Below are 23,944 nucleotides of genomic sequence, written 5' to 3' on the forward strand. Positions count from 1 at the left end.
ATATAACCGTTGGATCCGTTTTATATATATTTGTGTGTATATATATATTTCCGATAAATATCAAATAATATTTTATATACTTGTGTGTGTATATAAATATTATTTTATGATATTAAATCGATTTTGGTTCATTATCACCAACAATCTCCATTTCACTCCATGCGAGTGAAGAACATCTAAGCTTAAGATTTCTTCCTCTCACTTTGAATCTGAGTATTGTGCTTTGCAAGCTCCACTCAAATTGATGGAGGCAGGTTCTTGGTTCTCAAATCGTAGTTCTGAGGCTGAAGCTTTAGAAACTTCAACCTCAGTGGCTCAGTGCATGGGCAATCTGTTGTCTTTTTACACAAATCTTCGGCTACGATTGGTTTTTGGGAACAATATCTTTGAATTTATAGACAAAATGAGGTAGGTTCTTAAGCTTTTCGTCAGATTCTTCGGTACTAACAAACCCACTTCTTTCTTTGGAACAGATCGGCAAAGGCGATGCAAAAATTTCATAGATTCAGACAACGGCAGATGAACTACCTCGGCCATATAAGTCATTGCACAGGTTTAATTCGGATTACCTCCTCTGTTCTTCATATTATTTATTATGATGCTTTGCAAATTGTACTCAAATTGAGGCCGGTTCTTCATTCTAGATTCATAATAGTGAGATTGCAGTTGTATAAACTTACACGTACTACATGATTTTGTCTATTATAGTTTCACATACTGCTTGTTCTTCAACTTTAGTTTTGATGAACAATGCTTTGGAATTAATACTCTACAGTAGGTCTGTTCTCAGTGGTTTTCTACATAGCTTATTGCTCAGGTCAAACTTTTAATCTATGCGATCTTGATATCTATGTATTCATACCTGCCAAAAAAAAACTTGGGTATTTAAATTGGTAAAAACAACTGTATAAAGATATTTATGTGCCCAAGAATACAATTGTCCATTATATCATAGCCAAGAACACTAAAGACATTTATGCATTACCGCATAAATGTGACCAGTCCAATATAGTCTTCCCAACAACACAAATTCATAATTTGAACTGAAATATTTCCAATCCAATTTTTCCATCTTCACATGTGCCTCTTTAGACTTCTTGGAACTTTGGGTAGAAGAGAATTCATCCAGCAGAGACCTCTTGACAGGTCCACATTCACCAACATCACATTCCTTCGCAGGGTTGACACCTGGACTCTCAGAAACATCCTCATCCTCAAATTCCTGATAACAACAAATATTAGAAAACATATTTTTTTTTAAGGGAAAACATATTGTTTATAGTATATAATCTAGAATTAATTACATAGTACACCTCTTCTTAAAAGTCATAATTGTCCTCGGGTTGCAATTCAGAGGTTAGGTCCTTATCTGGTTTGTCCAACAGCACAGGAAATAAACTGTCACCAAGTTAGGGTCAATTATAACCTTCATAACAGCAAAGGCATTGTGGAGGTTGTCAAATTGTTCTATTCTAGCAGCAATCCTAAAAAGCATTGCAAGTCCCAATGTTGCAAAACATGCTAGGCGCCCCCTAGGCGCCAAGGGGGCGCCTAGCGCCTAGGGCGCTAATTAGGCGCCGATTTTTTATTTATTTTTAATTTTTTTTTTAATTAAAAATAAAATTAAAAATTAAAAATTTTTAAAATTTAGTAATAAAACATAAGGTTCCATAGTTATTTCTTAGAAATTATTTACGAAAGTAGTTGTAAAAGTGTTCAAAAGATTGTTTAAACCATCTAAATACATAAAAAAAAAACTAAAATTAAGAGCTAAAGAAGCATTTTTTTGAGCTGAAAGCACAAATCAACTAATTTTTTTTTAAAAAAAACAAAGTTCGAATATCAAAGACACAACTAATTAATCTAACTAGACAAATGTGATGAAGAATAATGTCTGCCGGAGAGAAATCAGCGAGAAAAAAGAGGATCACCAAATTTACCGGAACAGATCCGATCAGCGAACCCGAACCCGAGTGCCATGAGGTGGAAGGTCAGAGATTGTAGTCGCGGGAGCCCGACTCAACCAACAGCTTCCAGTAAGAAAGGAATAACCGATCCTTGCGGTGTATAGATCTCGAAAAAATATCCAATTTAAAAAAAAAATTGTCCAAATCGGACAACCGAGTCAAAAGTTATGCCTTCCGAAACTTTTCCGACATTTTCAAAAAAAAAAAACTCGCCGAACCGCCGAGGCCATTCCTCGCGGCGGCCTCCTACCGCCTAGCGCCTAGGCGCAATTTTTGCCACACTGATAAAAATAATACGTAAAATAGTGTCAGTTTAAATACATTATAGTGTCTGTCATTTTGGACCATGGTCTACAAAGCTCTGTGACCCCAGTCCACTGTATAATAGCTGGCTCACAAAAAGGCAGGACAGCATATGAGATGAAATCAAGGATAAATGGGCCACAACCCACCAATGTTGGGTAATTAGAAGACTTAAGTAGCCCATTGGAAAGTTAATGCAATTATTCTGTGGATCACGATCTGAATGTTTAAAATAATGTCATTTTGATGTTTAAAAAATTCTTTGTTTTGTACGATTGTTAGAATAATGAATATTTTAGGATAAAATAATATATTTTATGAGTTAGAATAATGTATAATTTATTTTATGTGTTAAAATAAAATATTTTGTGAGATAAAATAATGTACTCTATGAGTTAGAATATATAATATATTTTATGTGTTAGAATAATGTATTTTATGAGTTAGAATAATGTAATTTATGTGTTTTGAACAATTGTGTCGACCACGATTCAGACAATAGTAATTGAATGTTCAAACATTAGGTTTTTGTCTAAAAACCATAACGAGTATATATGAAGCATAAGTTTAATATCTATTTTTCATAACCTACAAATATATATATATATATATATATATATATATATATATATATATATACCCTAGTTCTAGTGCGGCTACGCACTAACGTGCGGTCAGTGCGGCCGCAATAATAGTTATGCAAACACTGTTAGGAAACACACAACAACAAAAATACATAAATACACTAATTGCAAAAAACGCATTATTAGGTACACATCACCAAAAACGCACCAATAAGTATGCATAAACGCACCACACAATATTCGGAAACGCACAATTAGGTGTGGATAGGTATGTTACTTTTTTGAGTGTGTTGTGCGTTTTGTGGTATATTTGTGCATATCATTGTTGTGCGTTTTTTTAACACTATTGGTGTGACCGCACCGACCGCACATTAAGGCGCGGTCGCATTTGAGTTTATATATATATATATATATATATATATATATATATATATATATATATATAAAGCATAAGTTTAATATCTATTTGTAATAAGCTACAAATGTAGTAACTTTTACGTTATGTTTGGTTCGTAGAATAAATTGAAAATAAAATGTCATTCCGAGCTTCTACAATTAATTTATTTGCTTCCCACTTATTCTTTAAATTGTGACTTTAGTCGGTAAATGATCACAATTAGGTTAAATTTGTTTATTCTTTGAATTGTGAACTTTGTCAGCAAAGGACCACAATGAGGTAACCCAACTTATGTAACCTATAGTTGACTGATTCAAATTAAGTGTGCAAAAATTTGAACTTGTGACCTTATGATTACAAGCATGGATCTCTTGTCATCTTGATTGGGTTACCCCTTCTTTATTTTTATTATTTGAATCAACAATTAGTTGTTAAAATGAGTATTTTAATCTTTTGAAAAATTAAAATAACCACTTGTGATTATTGTACTTTTGATGTATTCCAAGCATGTAATGTTATATTTATGAATTTCATGATTTTAACTAATATGGTGTGTACTTAAATAACTTTGTTCAATATGAATGTTTTACTGCCAAGGAAAATGCATCTTTCATTTTAATTCTTAACTGTCTTTGCATGTGATAGTACTTGCCTTTAGAATTGGTAAAAAATTTTGTAAATGTTATACAACCTTTGCCTTCATAGTGTTTTTAAAATTTTAAGTTTATAATACTTTTACCTTCCCTAATACCCTTAGTAAAGAAAATTAATTAACACTATCTATTGCTATATCAAAGCATGCAGTAAAATACTAACAAGCCGATTTAATATTTTATTAGTGAAAATTCATTAAAAAAATTAAATATCTACAAATTTCAATAATTCATGAAATGGAGTTTTCACCAATGCCTATATCTTCAGTTCAACTATCTACAGATGATATTTAATCAAGACCAAAATTAAAGAAATGTATAGAGTAGTAAATAGATCAGAAGTGTTCAAAAAGGAAATCTCTCTTGCCTTTTGAAACTTGACAAGCAGTTATTTTCTTCCAAAAGATTGAATCCCCAACCCCAAGAGCCCCCCATACCCTGGCCCGACAAAGCATCTGGGAGTATGTAAATCATGGTAACTCAACTGAACCACAGAGGCTAGACCTTTGACAATCAGTTATTTTGTCAAGAGGAGTAGATGTAATCTTCTCTGCATCTCTTTTACAAGACTAAGCCTCAATCATCAAGTATTTTCATAAATGTTCTCTTTGCAAATGCAAGCCACCATTTGTTCGGAGTCCCATTAGCTCGAAATGCAACACTGAGTACTCTCCAACTTGTCTCCTCCCTTATTTGCTTCAGGTAATCTCTAAATAGCTCTATGATAAAAAAAAAATAAAAAAAAAATAAAAAATAAAAAGTCATAGTTCAGTACATGATTTTAGTTGTCACTAAAGAATCCCGCAGAAAATATATTCCATTATCAGACCATTGAAATGCATAAGATGGTATTTACAATTAAAGGTCAGGCATATAAGGTGGACCATTTTGAAGTGGTGTATACTTAATGGTCTGAGATGCAAATATTGATATAATAGTGAAACAAGCAAATAGGGATATTTCATGTTGTGGTAATTGAGTAACAAAATGACAAATTCAAAGAAACAATTGAAGTTGATTAATTTATATTTACATGGCTTTTATCAAAATTTCAAATTGAAAAGCAATTATGTCCAGCTTAACATTCAGAATCTAATAGATAACAATCTAGCTACTTGCTCCTTGTTTCGTTATCTTCCCAGATCACTTAAGTTAAAAGGATAAAGGAACAGTAACAACTGCAATAAAGAATTGAAGCCACAAGTATAAGTTTTCAATAGCATTTTTCACTTACCCGCTTCTTTTTGAGATTTTGTTGAACTGAACAACCAAGGGAAGGGAAAACCTTTCTCCCCAGGTACAGGAACATTTTCATGTCCTAAGTTTATTATAGCCTTAGTACCTTCCGCTAAAGTTCTGCAGCCTTCAAGACTCTTCAACACCACATTTATGTATAACATCAAATAGATAAGGAGCTTATCCGCTGAACTTTGAATATCAATGTTTTTGAAGAACACATTAGCTCTGTAGAATGTGATTGCTTCATCAACTATATCCGTGCTATCTGCACGAACAGTATAACATAAGCAGTTCTCTCCCTCTCATAAGCAAAAGAAACATAGGAAAAGATAAATCCTCTACAAGATTATCAGCATAGTTATCCAGGTAAAGATGATAACTTGGCAAGTCTAACCTTGTTCTAAAACTGGAGCAGGTCCATCTATATCGGTTTTAAGTGGTAGTAAAGGGCACCCGCAAGCTTTAGAAATTCCTTCCCCATCAACAAAACTGGAGTGATGTGCCTGCAAGCAAAACCATTATTGGGATTTATTACCAGACTGGCCTGGTTCAATAATATATTATACATGATTACTCTTTTCATATTCCAAACTCTAACTAGCAACAATCCAGGACCAAACAAAACCACTTAATCAGCAGTAGGAACCAGATTGCATTGGTTTCCTGTACAATCCAGTGTAGATACTCATTTGATCAAAGACCAGGCCATTATTCATCCCAAACAAACACGATTTTCTCAGTTAAATCCAGTCCCAATCCAGATTTAGTGAAATCAAGATAACTAGACATCCCTACCTCTAACATCAAAACTCAAAAACAGTGGAGCAAAAGAGTTGAAAATTGACAATGAAAAAACGATAACCATTCTCAGATACTAAGACAAATCACAATGAGATCAACAGGGGACTGAAAATACATTCATCCACACACCATTTCGTTTGAATTCAATCTTATTCTCGACCCTCCAAATTTTTACTAATCTGCAACGAAAATGCTGAAAGCACAAATCAACCAATTTTTTTTTAAAAAAACAAAGTCCGAATGTCAAAGACACAACTAATTAATCTAACTAGACAAATGTGATGAAGAATAATGTCTGCCGGAGAGAAATCAGCGAGAAAAAAGAGGATCACCAAATTTACCGGAACAGATCCGATCAGCGAACCCGAACCCGAACCCGAGTGCCATGTTGTGGAAGGTGAGAGATTGTAGTCGCGGGAGCCCGACTCAACCAACGGCTTCCAGTAAGAAAGGAATAACCGATCCTTACGGTGTATAGATCTCGAAAAAATACGCAAATTTGAAAAAAAAATTGTCCAAATTAGACAACTGAGTCAAAAGTTATGCCTTCCGAAACTTTTTCGACATTTTCAAAAAAAAAAAAAAACTGGCCGAACCGGCCGGTTAGGCGGTCTAGGCGGCCGGCCGCGGAGGCCATTCCTCGCGGCGGCCTCTATCGCCTAGCGCCTAGACGCCGATTAATCGGCTCCTAGGCGCGATTTTTGCAACACTGGCAAGTCCAACCAAAGACTATTTGATGGGGTACTCTACAGGGTCCCGACAAAAATGAAATTTAGTGTTGTAAGCTCAATTGTTACATAGATGGGCAGTAAAAGATCAAATTTATGAACATGATTTACCTCCAACTAACTCCTTATCATGTAGGTAGGTACCCTGGAGATAGAAAAATATTAGAAAACTAATGCTCTGGAAAATAGAATGATACTGGACTATTTTATTTTTTAGATTTCAACCAAACATGCATTCGTATTGTATTTTTTGGTGACAATGAATATCTGGAAAATAAATAAAATAATATAAACATGCTATGTAAAATAATGGAAACACCATTAGTATTAGATGTCAACCAAGCACCTATTATTTATCATTGATATTTTTTGATCATTCTATTGGGTTGCCATTATATTGCTGCCATTAGCTTATTAGCTTATTCTCGTGCATTACGTTATTACGGTCTTATATATATTATATTATTATAAAATAAAAGCCAGATAAACATACCTGTTCATCATGAATATACACTCCTTGAATTTGATTGATTACCTGCCTCTTCTCTCTACCACTCCGTAGGTACACACCAGGCCTGTTTTAATAGCAGACGTTGTTTTCAAATGAGAGCTTTGGCTTGCAAGGATAAAATTGGAGCAATATTCGTGTGATGTTTGTATTTTATGTAAATTCTATCTCTAGAAGTTTTGAGAGATATGAACTTCCTCTGCTTGAAAGAGCTCATCCTATTTATAATGTTTTGTATCATATTTGAAATCTGTAGAACAGATATGATTAACCTCGTAACTTAAAACAATGATTCTCGATCAGTTAAAGCCGGCTAGGGATATTAACCACGCTTCATCGGAAGTGTAAACGACAACACGCCTAAAACTTAAATAAAGCGCCGGGCATTACCTTTAGCGGGAAACTGCTTTATATATTCTTTAAATTCTTTAATTTAATACTAAAACGACTGTGTTTTGTTTTGGCGGGATTTTTTGGCTCTATTGTGAATCTCTAGACTTGTGGCTTTTTTATATAGTAAGATATATAGTGCTTTCACTGCTTTTTATATATACATATATCTATGAGTTATTTTATTAACTAATTTATTTGGCTAGTAATGGCTTTTAATTTGCATAGATTAACAACCAAAATATCAAACTAGGAGTTTAATTAAGTTTTGCCACTATGTTAATGGCAGAACATATTTTTATGCATTTTCCTTCACTATTTCGATTTTTTCATTTTTATTTTTAAAAAGTGTATTAGCTTGACACCTTGACTATGGATTGAAGGGGGATGGGGATTCCCCGTCCCCGCCAAACTCCCCGCGAGGACGGGGACGAAAAATTTTTTCAATTTCCCGCCGGGGACGGGGAGTATACTTTCTGCCCCCGCCCCGCCCAGTTGTCATCCCTAATCCCACAACAGCTTCTATTGAGTGAAAAATACTTGGTAGGGAATATCCCGACCGACGTAGCTTCACCACGACCGAGGAGCCTTTGTCGCTTTCTCCTTGTCTTTGCAGGTAACAGGTCGGGCTCCACGAGAAGAACCCGGTCGTAGATCGACCGGGAGTTGCTCGAGCGACGGTGTCGACCACCGAGCGATAGCCCTTTGGCGAAAGAGCTGACGAAGGACACGTGGCGGCTCTCTACATCGACAGGCAGGGCACCCGGGAGGATGACACGTGGTAGCTACGTGGAGGGCATGCCGAACGGCTGGAATCTTGTCCCCGGCATAGCGGCTATAAATACCCACAGTAGCTACAGTGTAAGGGACTTTTGGACGATCGATAGGTTGTTGTTAGAGAATCCCGACCGCAGTCGGTCGGCACTCAGAGCAACCAAGTAGATTGTACTTAGGGCCTTTACCGCGATCAATAAAGATATTTACTTGCTTTAATTGGTCTCGTGTTGTTATATATTGCTTACGTGTAATTAGCAGTATCATTTTGGCGCCGTCCGTGGGGATCGTTCAAGAAACCAACGTCTTGACGAGCACCCGATCACCATATCGACATGTATCCGTGGGCACACAACAACTTTGCCGACGACCAGGCGGATGCAGCAAGCTCCTCCGACCACTATGCTACCCAACAGCAGGGTCAGACGATGGACCTCAACCTCAACCTCTCACCACCGCATCCATCAAATACATACCCGACCGCCCAGCAGCCGGTGAATTACATACAACCGGGATACCCACCACCCGGTCTGCCATACCAGCAGCAGCCGATGATGTATCCCGCCCAGTATCCGTACCCGGTCCCACCTCCACCGTATGGGTATTGGCCAGGCCAACCGATGTGCTACACTTCCCCGGTTGGCTATCCACCATATACGCCTGCTTATACAGCTCCAGCCGCCGCCCCTCCAGTACAACCGACCGCCCATGTGGAGCCGCAGCGTCAGTCCACATCCCGGGCTCGACGCTCGGCTCATTCGCGGTTGGGGTCGGGGGGTGCTGATGCGATGGAGGCACCAGCTCAGGCCGTTCAAGCGGAGGACCCTGAAGAAGTTGCCCGAGCGGTAGCTTTTGATCGTCTTCGACCGGAGATGCGCCAACGTTTGGGACCCCAAGACCCGGACCGCGGGCACGAAGACGTACAAATGCAGGAAGCTAGCCACGAGGCTTCATCCGGGTATAGCGGGTCGAGATCTCACCGGCGGCGACGCGCTCGGGATACAGCCCAAGCCGCTCAAGCCGCCGAGCTCAACGAAACCCGGGGACTACTCTATAACCTCCAGGCGGAAGTTGCGCAGCTCAGGAATGCGTACCCTGGAACTCCCCCGGTCAACCAATCAACCTTGCACCAGACGCCTTTCACAGCAGCGGTAATGGCCCAGCCTTACCCGCTCGACTTAAAGGTCTCTGGAGAGAAGAGTTATGACGGACGGGCAGATCCTGAGGCCCACGTGAATGATTTTTTCAGCAACATGATGCTAAAGGGCGTTTCGGACGCCGTGATGTGCAGAGCCTTTTACTCGACCCTCACCGGTCGGGCAGCAGAGTGGTTCCGTACCCTGCCCCCGGGGTCGATCGACAAATTTGAGACCCTGGCGATCAAATTTGTGAGGAAGTTCATCACTTCCAAAGTGGTGAGGAAGTCCTACATGTATCTCGAGAAGGCCAAGCAATTAGAAGGAGAAAGCTTGACCGATTTCCTCATCAAGTGGAAAGCGGCGGTCGGGGAGGTTGAGCCTATGGACGATGCGACCGCCACCCACATGCTTCACATATCTCTCCGGGCGGGACATTTGTACCAGGACTTCATCCTACACCCCCCGACCACTTACGAGGAGGCCCTTCGGAGGGTCACAGACTATGCCAACGCCGGCGAGGCGAATGCCGTCAAGCGCTTGCAGGAGGTTGGCTCTTCGTCCCGTAAACCGGCCGGCCGGGCGGAACATAGGTCGGGAGATGACAACCCCCGATCCCGCACCAGGCCTGGGGAATTTACGGCCTTGAACCGATCCGCAGCGGAGGCCATGCAATACGCCCAGTCCTGCAATCTCATCAAACTCCCCCATCCCGATCGAGACGGCCCTGACAAGAGTAAGCACTGTGCTTACCATCGATGCGCTGGGCATGACACGGAGGAGTGTACCCACTTGCGCCAATTGTTGGAAGATCTGCTTAACAGGGGAAAATTGGACAAGTGTGTGGGGAAGAGAGAGGAAAACAAAAGGAACACCGATCGGAGGGATCATAGACGTTCCCACCACCGCTCTGATCGATCTGGGCAAGACAGAAGGGATGATCGTCATGACGACCGACGGGACCCCGACCCTCCGTCCGGTAGCCGCCCGTCCGGAAAGCCTACCATCTACGTCATTTTCGGTGGGCTGGAAGATGCTTCCCGACCGCGGGCTAATTGCCCGGTCGCAGTAGTAGATTCCCGCGGAACCGGGAAGAGGCAGAAGATGGAACCCATAACCTTCACCCTTGAGGACCAACCTACCAGCAGCGATCACGGCATGGAGGCGCTCGTGGTCACGATTGACGTTAAGGGGACAGACGTCCAGAGGGTTATGGTCGACACGGGCAGCAGTGTGAACGTCCTATACTTGGACGTGTTTGAAAAGCTTGGCCTCGACAGGAAGGAGCTGACTCCGGTCGGTGTACCACTGTCAGGGTTTACCGGGGCTCTTATCTACCCTGAGGGAAAAATAACGCTCCTGGTCGAGATCGGCACGCCTCCAAAGTCGATCCAAACGGAGCTGGAATTTGTTGTGGTCAACCTCCATTGCGTCCACAACATTATCTTGGGCCGACCCGCCATTATGAAGATCGGTGGGATAATTTCTATGCCCCACCTGTGCATGAAATTCCCCACCCCCAACGGGGTCGGTGTGGTTCGTGGCGATGTCCAGTCCGCCCGGAAGTGTTACACCCGAGCGGTCAATAGACGTGACTCCGGTCCATCTTCCCGGGTGAACACCATAGCCAAAGAGGAGGCTAAGGAACGGAAGGAGCAGCCTGAGCCTTCCGAAGAAATTGAAGAAGTGCCCCTGTCCGAGGACCGCCCGGACAGGAAGATAAAGATTGGACGAGCCCTCACCCCTGAGATTCGAGCGAAAGTTCTGGCCGTGCTCCGGGAATACGCTGATATCTTTGCATGGGGGCCTGAAGACATGCCCGGGATCGATCGGTCGGTCATCTGTCACAAATTGGCCGTCGATCCGGCAGCTAAGCCGGTCGTCCAAAAAACCCGGCACCTTTCCTCCGATCGCCGCGAGTTTGTAAGGGAAGAAGTCAAAAAGATGGCGGCGATCGAACACATCCGTCCGGTAGTCTACCCCGAGTGGGTGGCAAATATCGTTCTAGTTCCTAAGCCCCCAGCCTGGAGGATGTGTATCGACTTCACGGACCTCAACAAAGCCTGTCCGCTCGACCCGTATCCTCTACCGAGCATTCATCAGATGGTCGACGAGACGGCTGGGGCCGAGTTAATGAGCTTCATGGATGCCTTCAAGGGGTACCATCAGATCATGATGCACCATGGAGACGAAAGTAAGACAGCCTTCGTGACCCCGGATGGGCTGTATTGTTACCGAGTGATGTCGTTCGGCCTCCGGAATGCAGGAGCGACCTACCAAAGGATGGTCAACATGCTCTTTGCCGACCTACTGGGCCGAACGATGGAAGCTTACATCGATGATATGCTGGTCAAGAGTCGGGACCGATCCGACCACACTCGGGACCTTCGGGAGTGCTTCCAGATCATGAGGAAGTACCAGTTGCGGCTGAACCCGACCAAGTGCACATTCGCGGTTCAGACCGGCAAGTTCCTCGGCTATATGATGACCAAGAGAGGAATCGAGCCTAACCCGGCCAAAGTAAGAGCGATTCTGGACATGCAGCCACCTTCCACCGTTCGGGAAGTCCAGCAATTGACCGGTCGGTTGGCAGCCCTCAGCCGGTTCCTCTCCAAACTAGCCGAGCGCGCTTTACCTTTCTTCAAGGTATTGCGGAAGGTTAATGGATTCGTCTGGGACGTAGAATGCCGAGCGGCTTTTGACGAGCTGAAGGAGTATCTCATGTCGCCAATCGTGCTCTCAAAGCCCGAGCTCGGAGAAGAGCTAGACGTGTACCTCGCCGTGTCCGATCGCGCAGTAAGCGCAGTGTTGTGCCGAACCGATCCGGAAGGGGTCCAGCGACCGGTGTACTATGTAAGCCACGCGCTACATGGTCCCGAGCTCCGGTACTCCCGGCTAGAGAAGGTCGTCTATGCCTTGTACATTGCCGCGAAGAAGTTGGCTCCCTACTTCCAAGGTCGAGCAATTCGCGTGTTGACCGATCAGCCGATCGGGCCAGTCCTCCGAACTGCTTCATCGTCCGGCCGCCTAGTCAAGTGGGCGTTAATGTTGACCCAGTACGCGATCGAATACCGACCGAGACCGGCAATTAAAGGTCAAGCTCTTGCGGATTTCTTGGTCGAGTGCACCGCCCGGGATACCCGGCCTCCTGAGGTTGCGGATCCCGAGGCTAAGTGGTGGTCGCTGGCTACAGATGGGTCGAGTAGCAAAAAAGGGGCAGGAGGAGGAGTGGTGGTCACGAGCCCGGAAGGATTCAAGGTCTATTTTGCTCTCATGTACCAGTTCCACCCGACCAACAACGAAGCCGAGTACGAAGCGTTCGTTAACGGCTTACAGTGCGCTCGGGACTTGGGGGCTGAGTACATCCGAGCTCAGACAGATTCCGCGCTCGTGGTCGGGCAAGTTCTCGGGGATTATGAAATCAATGGAGAACGTCTGCAGCTTTACCGAGATCTTGCCATGGAGAAGCTTGCTCAGTTCCGGGGGTATACCGTCCGACACATACCCCGATTGGATAACGCCGATGCAGATATCTTATCCAAATTAGCTCAAGACGCCCCGGAACACATGTCGAAGATAGCTCGGATCTTGGTGATCCCAAGACACAGTATTCATCGTCTACCGGTCAATCCCATCCAACCGGTAGATGACAATTGGATCACCGATCTGAAAGAGTATCTCGAGCACGATCGCCTCCCAGATGACCCGCAGCGTGCTCGGAAGGCCAAGCTAAGAGCCCCAAGGTTCCAAATCTTGGACGGTCGTCTATATAGGCGATCGTATGGAGGCCCCCTCATGCGTTGCTTGACCGCATTTGAGGCTGAGTTGGTCATGAAGGAGCTACACTCGGGAATTTGCTCTTCGCATCAAGGAGGCCGGTCCCTGGCTCGTCGTATCATGCTGATCGGGTACTATTGGCCGTCCCTCCAGCTAGACTGTGAAAAGTTAGCTCGGGAATGTGAGACGTGCCAACTGTACGCCCGGATGCCTGGACGACCGGCAACCTTCTATCAACCGGTCACGACCGCAATTCCCTTCGCTAGGTGGGGGGTAGACATCTTGGGCCCCTTCCCTCAGCTTTCCGGTCGAAGAAAATTCGTGATCGTCGCCATCGATTACTTCTCCAAGTGGATAGAAGCCGAGCCTTTAGCCACGATCACTTCTCAGCAGTGTGCTCGCTTCCTTTGGCGCAATGTGGTTTCCCGCTTTGGTGTGCCCGTGCATCTCATCAGCGACAACGGCCGCCAATTCATAAGCCAATATTTCCAGAACTTCTTGGCCACGATCGGGACGACTCACGTCCGGTCGTCGGTGGCTTACCCTCAGGGAAACGGTCAAGTGGAGAACGCGAACCGGACGATTTTGGAAGGTCTGAAAAAGAAGTTACACTCGGCTGGTCGTAGTTGGGCCGATGAGTTGCCATATGTCTTATGGACTTATCGGACGACCCCGAGGGAAGCTACTTTGGAGACCCCTTTCGCCCTGGTTTATGGAGCAGAAGCCCGACTCCCGATCGAGGCTTGGATCCCGACCGATCGAGAGAGAACCTACAATGCCGAGGAAAATGAACATGCCATGGCGGTGGATCTCGATGGGGTCGAAGAAAAAAGAGAGCTAGCCGCTCGGCGCATAGCCGAATATCAAAAGCGCGTCAAGAGTTCTAAAGATGTTCGGGTCAACCCTCGTTATTTTCAGGTCGGAGACTACGTCCTACGACGAAGGGAGGCCAGTCAACCTCTAGAGGGTGGAAAGCTAGCTCAGAGCTGGGAGGGGCCGTATATCATCAGTGCGATTATACGGCCGGGAACATACCGACTGGAGACGACAACTGGTCGGGTAATCGAGGGGACTTGGAATTTCGAGCACCTCGTTATGTTTAGGCATTAGGCCTCTTTTTTGTAATCTTTGGACGAAGGGGGGGCTTGACCTGCGTGTAGGTCCCGGTCGTCGCCTGTAATTGAATTTCTAAGTTTGTAAATATTTACTGAACCGCCTGCGAGCGGGAAGGATTAATGTATATACGATCGGTGATTGTTCGACCGTTTGCATACGGCGGCCCGATCGGTTATTTTCTATATCTTCAGTGCATGCAGATCAATTTATCTTCAAGCTACACCGACCGGGCGAATCTATCGACCGGTCAGATGCGCTCCACATCGGCGGACATTCGAGTCACGCCACTGATCGGGGAAGCTAGGAGCTCACAGCATAATTCCCCGATTCGTCCAACTTCTGTCCACTATCGCACCCACGCGTGCCTCGAAGGCACAGGGATATATGAAGTATTGATAGGCCCATATCGCTCGGTATATCCTGACCGTGGGGCTTGTTTTTCGAAAATTCGTCAAGACCTGGAGACCGGGTCAACTTGGTCGGATAGGTCAATATTAGGACGAATCTATTTTCAGGAATTTCGACAAGGCCTGAAGATCGGATAAACCTGATCAGGTTGGTTAGTTTTGATGTCGGAATCTCAGACGCATGACCGGGCTATAAAGCCATAAGGTCGACTGTCGAACGGATCGAGCAGTGCAAGGCCGGGCCAAAAAGGCCGCGAGGTCGAGCAATAAGGGTAGGCGTTTACGTGACTAATGATAAAAATTCGGAAAGAAAGAACGAGCGGTGGGAGTTTAACAAAAATAAGTTTCATTGATATAATGGAGTGCCCGGTACAAATCGGGACCGGGCTCCCGATCAATGGTCTTTACAAAAAAGAAGAAGAAGAAAAGAAGCCTATTCTACTTCTTCGTTTCCCGAGCTCCGGCAGCCGTATCCTTTCCGCTCGGGGTGGCCGCTGAGGTTCCACCGGGCTCAGCCGTTCTTTCCTTCGGAGCAAAGGGAGAGGGGCCGGGATCAGCTAGGTCGGGAGGAAGGGCAGATAGTACGAGCTGGAGGTCGTCGCCTTCGAGGGCTTCCCCCAGCCGCTTCTGGGCCTTTTCGAGCATCTTCCTTTGGCCGGCCTTGAAGGCCCACCGACCAAAGGAGAGAATCAGGTCCTCCCCGACCTTGGTCCCCCGAGCAGCTGTGAGGAAGGCCGAGCCAATCTGGTCGTCCTTGAAGGCCGAGTGGGCCAGCTCCTCCGGGCTCTCCAGCCGGGTCTTCAGCTCCTTGTTCTCGCCGATAGCCCGCTGGGCGACCTTCTCCGCGAGGGCCCGGTCCTCCTCGCTCTTCTTCAAGGCCTTCTGGACCTTCTCGAGCTCAGCTTGGAGCTCTTTAACCTCCAGAAGGCGACGGGCGGCCGTCTTCTTGTGGTGATCAGCCTCCTCGGCCAGCATAGCCCGGCCCTGAAGGAGTTGGGCCGCTCGGGAGATCTGCGAAGGTGAAAATAGACGGGTTAGCCCGATTGAAGGCACTTGCACAGGAAATGAAAGATGGATAGTTAAAGAAGGCTTACCTCTGCTAGGTCGTAGCCGATCCTCTCGGCAACCTGAGTCGGGGTCATCTTCCCCAGATCTTCCTTGGCCCGCCCCGCATTGCCAATGCGGGCCAAGATGGACGAGCCGTCCCTTTCTCGCCCGACCGAAGGGCTCGGGCTTCGTTGCTCACGGCGGCGTTTCATGCCGCCCACCTCCTACACGCCCTGCTCGGGCACCTTCTCTTTTCCCCGGGCGACTTCCACCCGGGTGACCAGGACATCGGAGGGCTCGACGATGAAGCCCTCGGCCGTCGTCACGGTCGAGGTACTCAGCGGTCGGGCCAAGGGGACCTCCTTCTCCCCGGCCGGCTTCGCCTTGCTCTTCTTCTTGCCGCCAAGGGAGATCTTGGCGGGCGGGGGAAGCGGGGCCTCTTCTTCACCGAAGTCTGCCATAGCTGCAAAATAAAGAGATCGTTAGTGTGATCGAGGCATAAAGATGAGTCGGGAGGGTTAGCTCGAGTTAAACCTTTCTTCGTTCGCCTCGCGGGTTTGGCGACCGTCACGCCCATCGGCACGGGCAGATACTTTTCCTGCAGCTCGTACGTGGGGGGCGGGAGTTGAGCCGCTTCGAGACTTTCAGCCGTCCGGAAGATTGTGTATTCGTGCAGCTCGCTCGAAATCTGGCTGACCGTTTCCCTCAGCGCTTGCGTCTCGACCGGCACCACTTGTTTCCGAAAGTGGGTGCTCCAAGCGCGATCAACCGGGAGGATCCAGGGGTCGTATTTGAGGGAGAAGATCCTATTCTTCCACCCCCTGTTGTTCCCGGGCAGGCCTTTGATTGCGCACATATCGGCCCGGGATTGCAACATCAGGAACCCGCCTCCATAGTTGCCCGGGAGAACTTTGACCTAGTAGATGAAGTTGAACAGCTCCATCGTGCAGGCGGCTTCATGCCGAGCGCATATCTGCGGAAAGCAGGCGATGATCCGGTGCGCATTAGGGCAGATCTGGGCCGGGACGACCCGGTAGTAGGCCAGGAAGGCATTCAGGAGGGGGGTGAAGGGAATGGCGATCGGGGCCATCAGGGAGTCGTAGTGCATCCCAATCCATTTGCCCCGATGCCGATCGATGACATTCCCTAACTGCCGGCTCGTGTCAAATTCTACCCGACCCACGAGCCTTTCGGCAATCCTAGCCGCCTCGCCCTTGGTTAGCTGACTCATTTGTTGTTCGACATTCTCGCTGTTCAAGAATTCGAACTCCGCTACGGCTGGGGCGGCTGGCCCGGCCGTGTCCTCTTCGGCCGGCTCGGGAGCAGGACTCGGGTGGTCCCCAACCACCCGGGTGGGCGTTTCCCTAACGCCTTCGGTCGGGGATCCTTGTCTCCCCGACGTGGTTCCTTCTTCTTCTTCCTCGTCGGAGCTCCCCGATCCGCTTGAGCTAGAGCTCGACGACCCGGATGAGCTAGACGACGTGTCTTGTGCGGCGGCCTGCTCGGGAGCTGGCCCCGGTCGGCTGGTAGCTTCGGGGGAGTAGGACATGATGTCCACCTCCTCGTCGCTGAGGCGCTCGACCTCCTCGTCGTAATCCGCGATCGATGCGTTTTGGCTGTCAGAATCCGTCATTTCAATCTACCTAAAGGTCGGTCGGGGTTAGTGAAGGACTTAAAGTGTCCGGGACAGTTAGTTGACCTAGCAGCTCTACCTAACATGAAAGTGTAAAGAAAGGAGAAGGGCTAGGAGCTTACCGAGTGAAGAAACTGAAGAGGATTTGAAGTTTTGCTTTGCTTGGTCGGATTGCTGATCTGCTGCTCGGGACTCTCCGAGGGTACCGATTGCTTCAGAAGATTGAGGAAAGTTCAAATGAGGGCCTCAAGGGCCTATTTATAGGAGGACATTTAGGCGGGAAAGTCGTCCACTTGCGCGACACGACCCGCGCTGATTCCGAGGCAACGGTTGCAATCGCAGAAGGCCGGCAGTGGCCGACACGTGGCGGAGAAAGGAATGACAGCTGGCCGGTCGGTTCAGCGGCCGATGGTTGGGATTCTCCATCCCGGCCCATTTTTTCCCGGACGATCAAAAAGGCCCGGGCTGGGGGGCTCTTGGTAGGGAATATCCCGACCGACGTAGCTTCACCACGACCGAGGAGCCTTTGTCGCTTTCTCCTTGTCTTTGCAGGTAACAGGTCGGGCTCCACGAGAAGAACCCGGTCGTAGATCGACCGGGAGTTGCCCGAGCGACGGTGTCGACCACCGAGCGATAGCCCTTTGGCGAAAGAGCTGACGAAGGACACGTGGCGGCTCTCTACATCGACAGGCAGGGCACCCGGGAGGATGACACATGGTAGCTACGTGGAGGGCATGCCGAACGGCTGGAATCTTGTCCCCGGCATAGCGGCTATAAATACCCACAGTAGCTACAGTGTAAGGGACTTTTGGACGATCGATAGGTTGTTGTTAGAGAATCCCGACCGCAGTCGGTCGGCACTCAGAGCAACCAAGTAGATTGTACTTAGGGCCTTTACCGCGATCAATAAAGATATTTACTTGCTTTAATTGGTCTCGTGTTGTTATATATTGCTTACGTGTAATTAGCAGTATCAATACTCATTCAATGAGTTGTCTCCTTGCTTGGTTTGGTAGATTTCGCATTTGATTTTTGCGATTCGAAACAGATCTTGCTGGCTGAACCTCTTTTTCAAATCTCTCCACACTCCATATGTTGTATCAATCCAGAGAACGATCTCGCCAATCGTCAGCGATAAGGATCGAACCAGCCAAGTAACTACCATATTGTTGCAGCGCTCCCAATAGGGATATTTCCGGTCGTCTCTGGAAGGTTTAGTGATAGTGCCGTCTACGAACACAAGCTTATTCGTGCATTATAGTGCCATGGTACTGTCACAGCCCTAGCCCAAGGGTGATAGTTTGGACCATCTAACAGCGTAGATACTAGTTCCAAGGCCGGATTTTCATTAGCATGCATGAAGTATGGATTTGATTGTGTTTGCGAATCTAGAGATACCTCTGTTGCGTTTGGTGCATTCGGTAAGGTTGAAGGAGCAGGTGCTGGCGCCGGACCTCCCGCTGTGTTGTCGATTAGAGTTGTCGGAGTTGTTCGTGTGCTGATCGGCGGCCATGCTGCCATGGTGGTTCCTCGATCTTCCGTAAACTCCTTAAGGGAGCTCTGATACCATGTTGTGTAACTGAGACAGAGGAAGATGGAAGCCAGAGAAACAAAGACAAAAAGGATATTTTCTCATAGTTCATCAAAGAAGCAGCCAAAGGCTTATATATGTTCAGAGAGATTACAAAGTTAACAGAGTTTACAAATAACAGAATTGGTTGAGGGTGGTTATGGCAGGCTGTCACATTCCTTGTTCATCCCCTAAAAATATACCCTCATATAAAAAACATAAAATACTAGCTCAAACCATTGACACAAAACAATAAAATAGACAAATTCTGATATTTATTCTTCAACAACAGAATGCATACAAAATAAAAAATTTCATAAAAATAATATATATATATATATATATATATATATATATATATATATATATATATATATATATATGTTCTGGTGCTGTTGGGTGTCTCCCGTGTGGTTGTGCAGTTAAATCTAAGTCATTGATCTTGCTTAAATCAACGTCAAGGATTATCAAAATTTAAAAAAAAATGTATAAAAAAAAAATCGGTGGCAATTTCGTAATTTTTGCATCTAGGTCAAAGTTAAGGTGCGTGATTTTTGTGTTTAAGGTGCGTGGGTTTTGTGTTTAAGGTGCGTGGATTTCTGCTTAAGGTGCGTTGGTTGTGTGCTTAATGTGAGTAGTTGTTGAAACTTAAGGTGCGTAGTTTTCCTTCTTAATGTGCGTTGTTTTCCTTCTTAAGGTGCATGATTTGTATGCTTAAGGTGCGTCAGTTATAAACTGAAGGTGCGTGATGTTAGTACTTAAGGTGTACCATTTTAACACTTAAGGTCTGTTGTTCTAACATTTAAGGTGCGTATTTCTATCACTTAAGGTGCACCATTTCATCTTATGTTTCTTTCTTCGCACGCGTTTTTTTTTATTATATAATTTTCATTGATTTGAGCCGTTGATCTAGATTTGATCATATATATATATATATATATATATATATATATATATATATATATATATATATATATATATATATATATATATATATATATATATATATATAGGATCATGTGCGAATGACTATCTCAACCATTGAATTCATCCAAATTAATAAATTTTGTGCACTTGAAAGCTCAAAACCATGCACTTGAAGTAAAAAATTCTGCACTTGAAGGTAAATAGATGTGCAATTCATGCAATTTATGGTACCAAAAAGGGAAGTTATTCAACTTAAGTGTTATTAAAGTAATTACCCATACAAATCGTTTGTAAATCTCACAAATTTCATTAGAAATTTAGTTATATATTATTGAAAAGAATGCAAAAGATATAACAAATACTTACCCAGAATTGTGCACTTGAAGCCAAAAAAAAGGAGTAAATACCCAAAATGGTCCCTCGACTATAGCTAAATTCACAAATTGGTCCTCGACTTTAAATTTCAACCAATTAAGTCCTTAACTTTGCAATTTTGACACGATTTGGTCCTCCATCTATTTGACCGTTTGTTGTCCTCGATCTTTGAGGATATATATGTAGTTTCACGTGCAAAGCTCAAGAGAACGCTCTTGGAGGTGACATCGTTGTTTCGGAGGGGAAGTGCTTCTCCGCTTGCTGCTTGGGGATCACGAGCCGGTTCAGCTTAGAGAACTCTCTTGGAGGTGACAGCGCCGTTTCGGAGGGGGGAAGTGCTTCTCCGCTTGCTGCTTGGGGATCCCGAGCCGGTTCAGCTTGCCTACATCGCTTGGAGTCACGGCTTTCTCGAAGAGCCACTCCAGGGACTTCGGCGATCTATCTATCAATAGCTATAATCTCTCCGGCATGGGGTGCAGCGCCGACAGTGGATTCAAATGTAACAGTGCGGTCTAGAAATGCAACCGGAACCTTAAAAAACCGACGATGGACCATGAAATTACATATATATCCTAAAAAAGTACAGTCAACAAACGGTCAAATAGACAAAGGACCAAATTGTGTTAAAATTACAAAGTTAAGGACTTAATTGGTTGAAATTAAAAGTCGATGACCAATTTGTGAATTTAGCTATAGTCGAGGGACCATTTTGAGTATTTACTCCAAAAAAAAAATAATGCACTTGCAGGCATAAAAATATGCACTTGAAGGCAAAAAACATGCACTCAAAGGCAAACATGCACTTGAAGGCTACAAAATGTGCACTTGAAAGCTAAAACATGCACTAAAAGGAAAAAAATGATTCATTGGAATGCTAAGTATTTTTTATTTTATTTTATTTTATTTTTACACAATAGTAAGATACACGTACACTTGTAGGCATGAAATTGAGCACTTGAGGGCATAAAGAGGATCACTAGAAGGCAAGGAAAAAAAAAAAGACACTAAAAGGGAAAATTCGAAAGAAATTAATTTTGCACTCTTAGAAAGGAAAACATGCACTTGAAGGGAAAAAAAAGGTTCAATTGAATGCTAAGTATTTTTATTTTTATTTTACACAATAGTAAGACACACGTGCACTTGTAGGCATGAAATTGAGCACTTAAAGGCATAAAAAAGATCACTAGAATGCAAGGAAAAAAAGACACTATAAGGGTAAATTCGAATAAAATTTATTGTGCACTCTTAGACAGAAAAACATGCACCTGAAGGCTACAAAACGTGCACCTGGAGATACTATGTATTGAAACAAAATAGATGCACTCGAAGAAGAGAAATATGCACTTGAAGAAGGAAACATGTGCACTCGAAGAATAAAATTTGTGCACTCTGATACAAAGACAATCTGACTTACTTACTCAAAATTACAACAATGCCTCTATATATATATATATATATATATATATATATATATATATATATATATATATATATATATATATATATACCGGGTTCTTTTACGCGCTTTGCGCGAATGAAATAATGCACAATGATTATTTTTAAATAAGTATTTCAAAGTATATCAATGCAATATTATATCGGAGATGTTCGTGCATAGATAAATAAATATTGAATTTGTTTATTTAAATCGGTAATTTAAAGTATATAAATGCAAGATAATATATGAGAGATTGATTTTATTGTCACTAAAATAAATGTTTGCAACTTTGTAATAATGCTAGTCTAAATACTTAGTTTAAAAACGATAGTCTAAATAAATACGACTTTTGGTTTAAATTTCTCTAATTCTTCTTAATTCTCCCTTTGGTAGCATTTTCATTGTCTTCATCTTCAGTACAAATCCTCTTTTTTTTTATTGGTAGTGTGTCATATGCAATTGGGTTACTGGTGGTAGCATAAATGGATTCATCATGCAATGAGATTATGGTGTAGGAAGCTTTAGATTTGCCTTGTTGTGTATATGATGAGATCTTTTTTTTTTTTTTTTTGAAAAGTAACCAATGAGGTTATATTTTATATATGCTGAAATAGAATCAGGAGGGACAGTGTCCCAAAACATAGTCGCAGTAAAATCAAAAGCAGTAGAGGCTAAACTATGAGCTAAATAGTTCTGAGCTCTAGGAACAAAAACAATAGAAAAGACGTCAAAGCTTGACATGTAAATTCTGCATGCCTCCAAAGCGTAACCAACATATGAATGGGACGAAGCAATTGATGAGGATAAATTCCCTTGTAATGTACAGCAATCCGTATGTATCCGAATCATTTGTTCCCCACGGTCTCGTAGTCATGCTAAAGCTTCTTTGCACGCCATTGCTTCGGCCATTAGAGGCGAGAAGCAAGCTGGAAGAGGGGCACCCATGGCCGAGATATATACGCCGTCGGCATCTAGTAATACTGCCCCCAGCGTTGCCGTACTGTTCTAGTGTCGGTAGCCGGCATCTATAAAGCAATGGACTAATGGAGCGGCCTGGCAGCAGCAGCTTGTGGCGGCAGATCAGCAGCAGCTGGCGAGGCGTGTTCTAGCAGCACTGGTTCGGTCACGTCGATGGCAGCAGCAACCGGCAGTAGTGAAGCTATGGAGTGGACTTGTCTCCATGCTTGCATGGTGGTTGTTGCGGCGGCAATCACTCTTTCGGGCCTCGAGAGACAAGCATCCCAAATTGCTCCATTTCGTGTTCTCCATAAATGGTAAAGTATAGCAGCTGCGAACATAATTCCATTAGTGTCTAGAACATTCAACAATGCACTAAACCATTCATGGAAAATATTTGTTATAACATTGGGGATAGGAAGGTTGGATTGTGCCCATATGGAACTAACATATCCACACAAAACCAATGAATGCATTACACTTTCATTTTCAACACCACACATGGCACAAATCGGATCAACCTCTACTCTCTTTATAAGCAAATTATTGGTTGTAGGGAGGATATCATTTAAAGCTCTCCATAAAAATATCTTCCACTTGGGCGGGATTTTTAGGCTCCATAAATTAAGCCACTTATCAAAAGTCCCATTATTAGCCATGTTGTAGTTCCCAACAACCAGTTTATACCCATCATTGACCGTGTAGTTACCATTCGGGTCCCCATGCCAGTACCATGCATCTTCATAATTTGGTGAGATGGGAATTTTCAAAATTCTAGCCACATCACTCGATTGGAATATATCTGTTAGTATCTGCGGGTCCCATTGGCATGTTTCCTGGTCTATCAAGCGTATCACTTTAGATCCCGACAGTTCTGGTGGCATCTCTATATGGATCATATGGTCGCTATCATCTTGGAGCCAAGGATGCTCCCAAATTAATGTGGTATATGATGAGATCTTAGTTGTACTATTAACTCTTTATCTTACAAGCACCTATTGATGTTTGGTAGTGGTAGTTTTTCCCTTACATGTTTCATGCGTTGTGAGATGTGTGTCGTAGGTTATCATGTGAAATTATTCAACAAAATATTAATATTTATTATATTTGTATAAAATATTTGGTAAATAAATATATATAACATATTTTGTATTATAACTTTGATAATTTTTTTTTTTGAAAACATAACTTTGATATTTAATTACAAGATAATGTAA

General features: G+C 44.1%; 1 protein-coding gene and 2 long non-coding RNA genes across 11 annotated transcripts; 1 reads left to right on the forward strand and 2 right to left on the reverse strand.

Annotated features, from left to right (window-relative positions):
* The first annotated feature begins 3,122 nt into the window (after positions 1 to 3,122).
* Positions 3,123 to 20,291, forward strand: LOC109147733. The gene is made up of 3 exons (XR_002048706.1): positions 3,123 to 3,203; positions 19,728 to 19,738; positions 20,279 to 20,291. It is a non-coding gene; the product is annotated as an uncharacterized LOC109147733 (long non-coding RNA).
* Positions 4,135 to 6,406, reverse strand: LOC109147731 (actin-related protein 2/3 complex subunit 3-like). 9 transcript variants are annotated; one of them, XM_019295389.1, is made up of 6 exons: positions 6,286 to 6,406; positions 6,060 to 6,137; positions 5,538 to 5,646; positions 5,139 to 5,408; positions 4,426 to 4,623; positions 4,135 to 4,296 (listed from the first exon to the last, which is right to left on the reverse strand). In XM_019295389.1, the coding sequence occupies exons 2-5, from the start codon at positions 6,063 to 6,065 to the stop codon at positions 4,481 to 4,483; spliced, it is 528 nt and encodes a 175-aa protein (XP_019150934.1). In that variant the 5' UTR covers positions 6,066 to 6,137; positions 6,286 to 6,406; the 3' UTR covers positions 4,135 to 4,296; positions 4,426 to 4,480. The 9 variants fall into 9 exon arrangements, with proteins under 9 accessions (XP_019150934.1, XP_019150933.1, XP_019150930.1 ...); XM_019295388.1 differs by having other exon boundaries at positions 6,277 to 6,406; XM_019295385.1 differs by having other exon boundaries at positions 6,074 to 6,137; positions 6,286 to 6,386.
* On the reverse strand, positions 4,304 to 23,235 carry LOC109147734. Its single transcript, XR_002048707.1, has 3 exons — positions 23,224 to 23,235; positions 20,896 to 20,904; positions 4,304 to 4,408 (listed from the first exon to the last, which is right to left on the reverse strand). It is a non-coding gene; the product is annotated as an uncharacterized LOC109147734 (long non-coding RNA).
* Between the last annotated feature and the right edge of the window lie 709 nt (positions 23,236 to 23,944).

This window comes from Ipomoea nil, unplaced genomic scaffold (assembly GCF_001879475.1).
Source record: "Ipomoea nil cultivar Tokyo-kokei standard unplaced genomic scaffold, Asagao_1.1 scaffold2036, whole genome shotgun sequence".
Taxonomy (NCBI): domain Eukaryota; kingdom Viridiplantae; phylum Streptophyta; class Magnoliopsida; order Solanales; family Convolvulaceae; genus Ipomoea; species Ipomoea nil.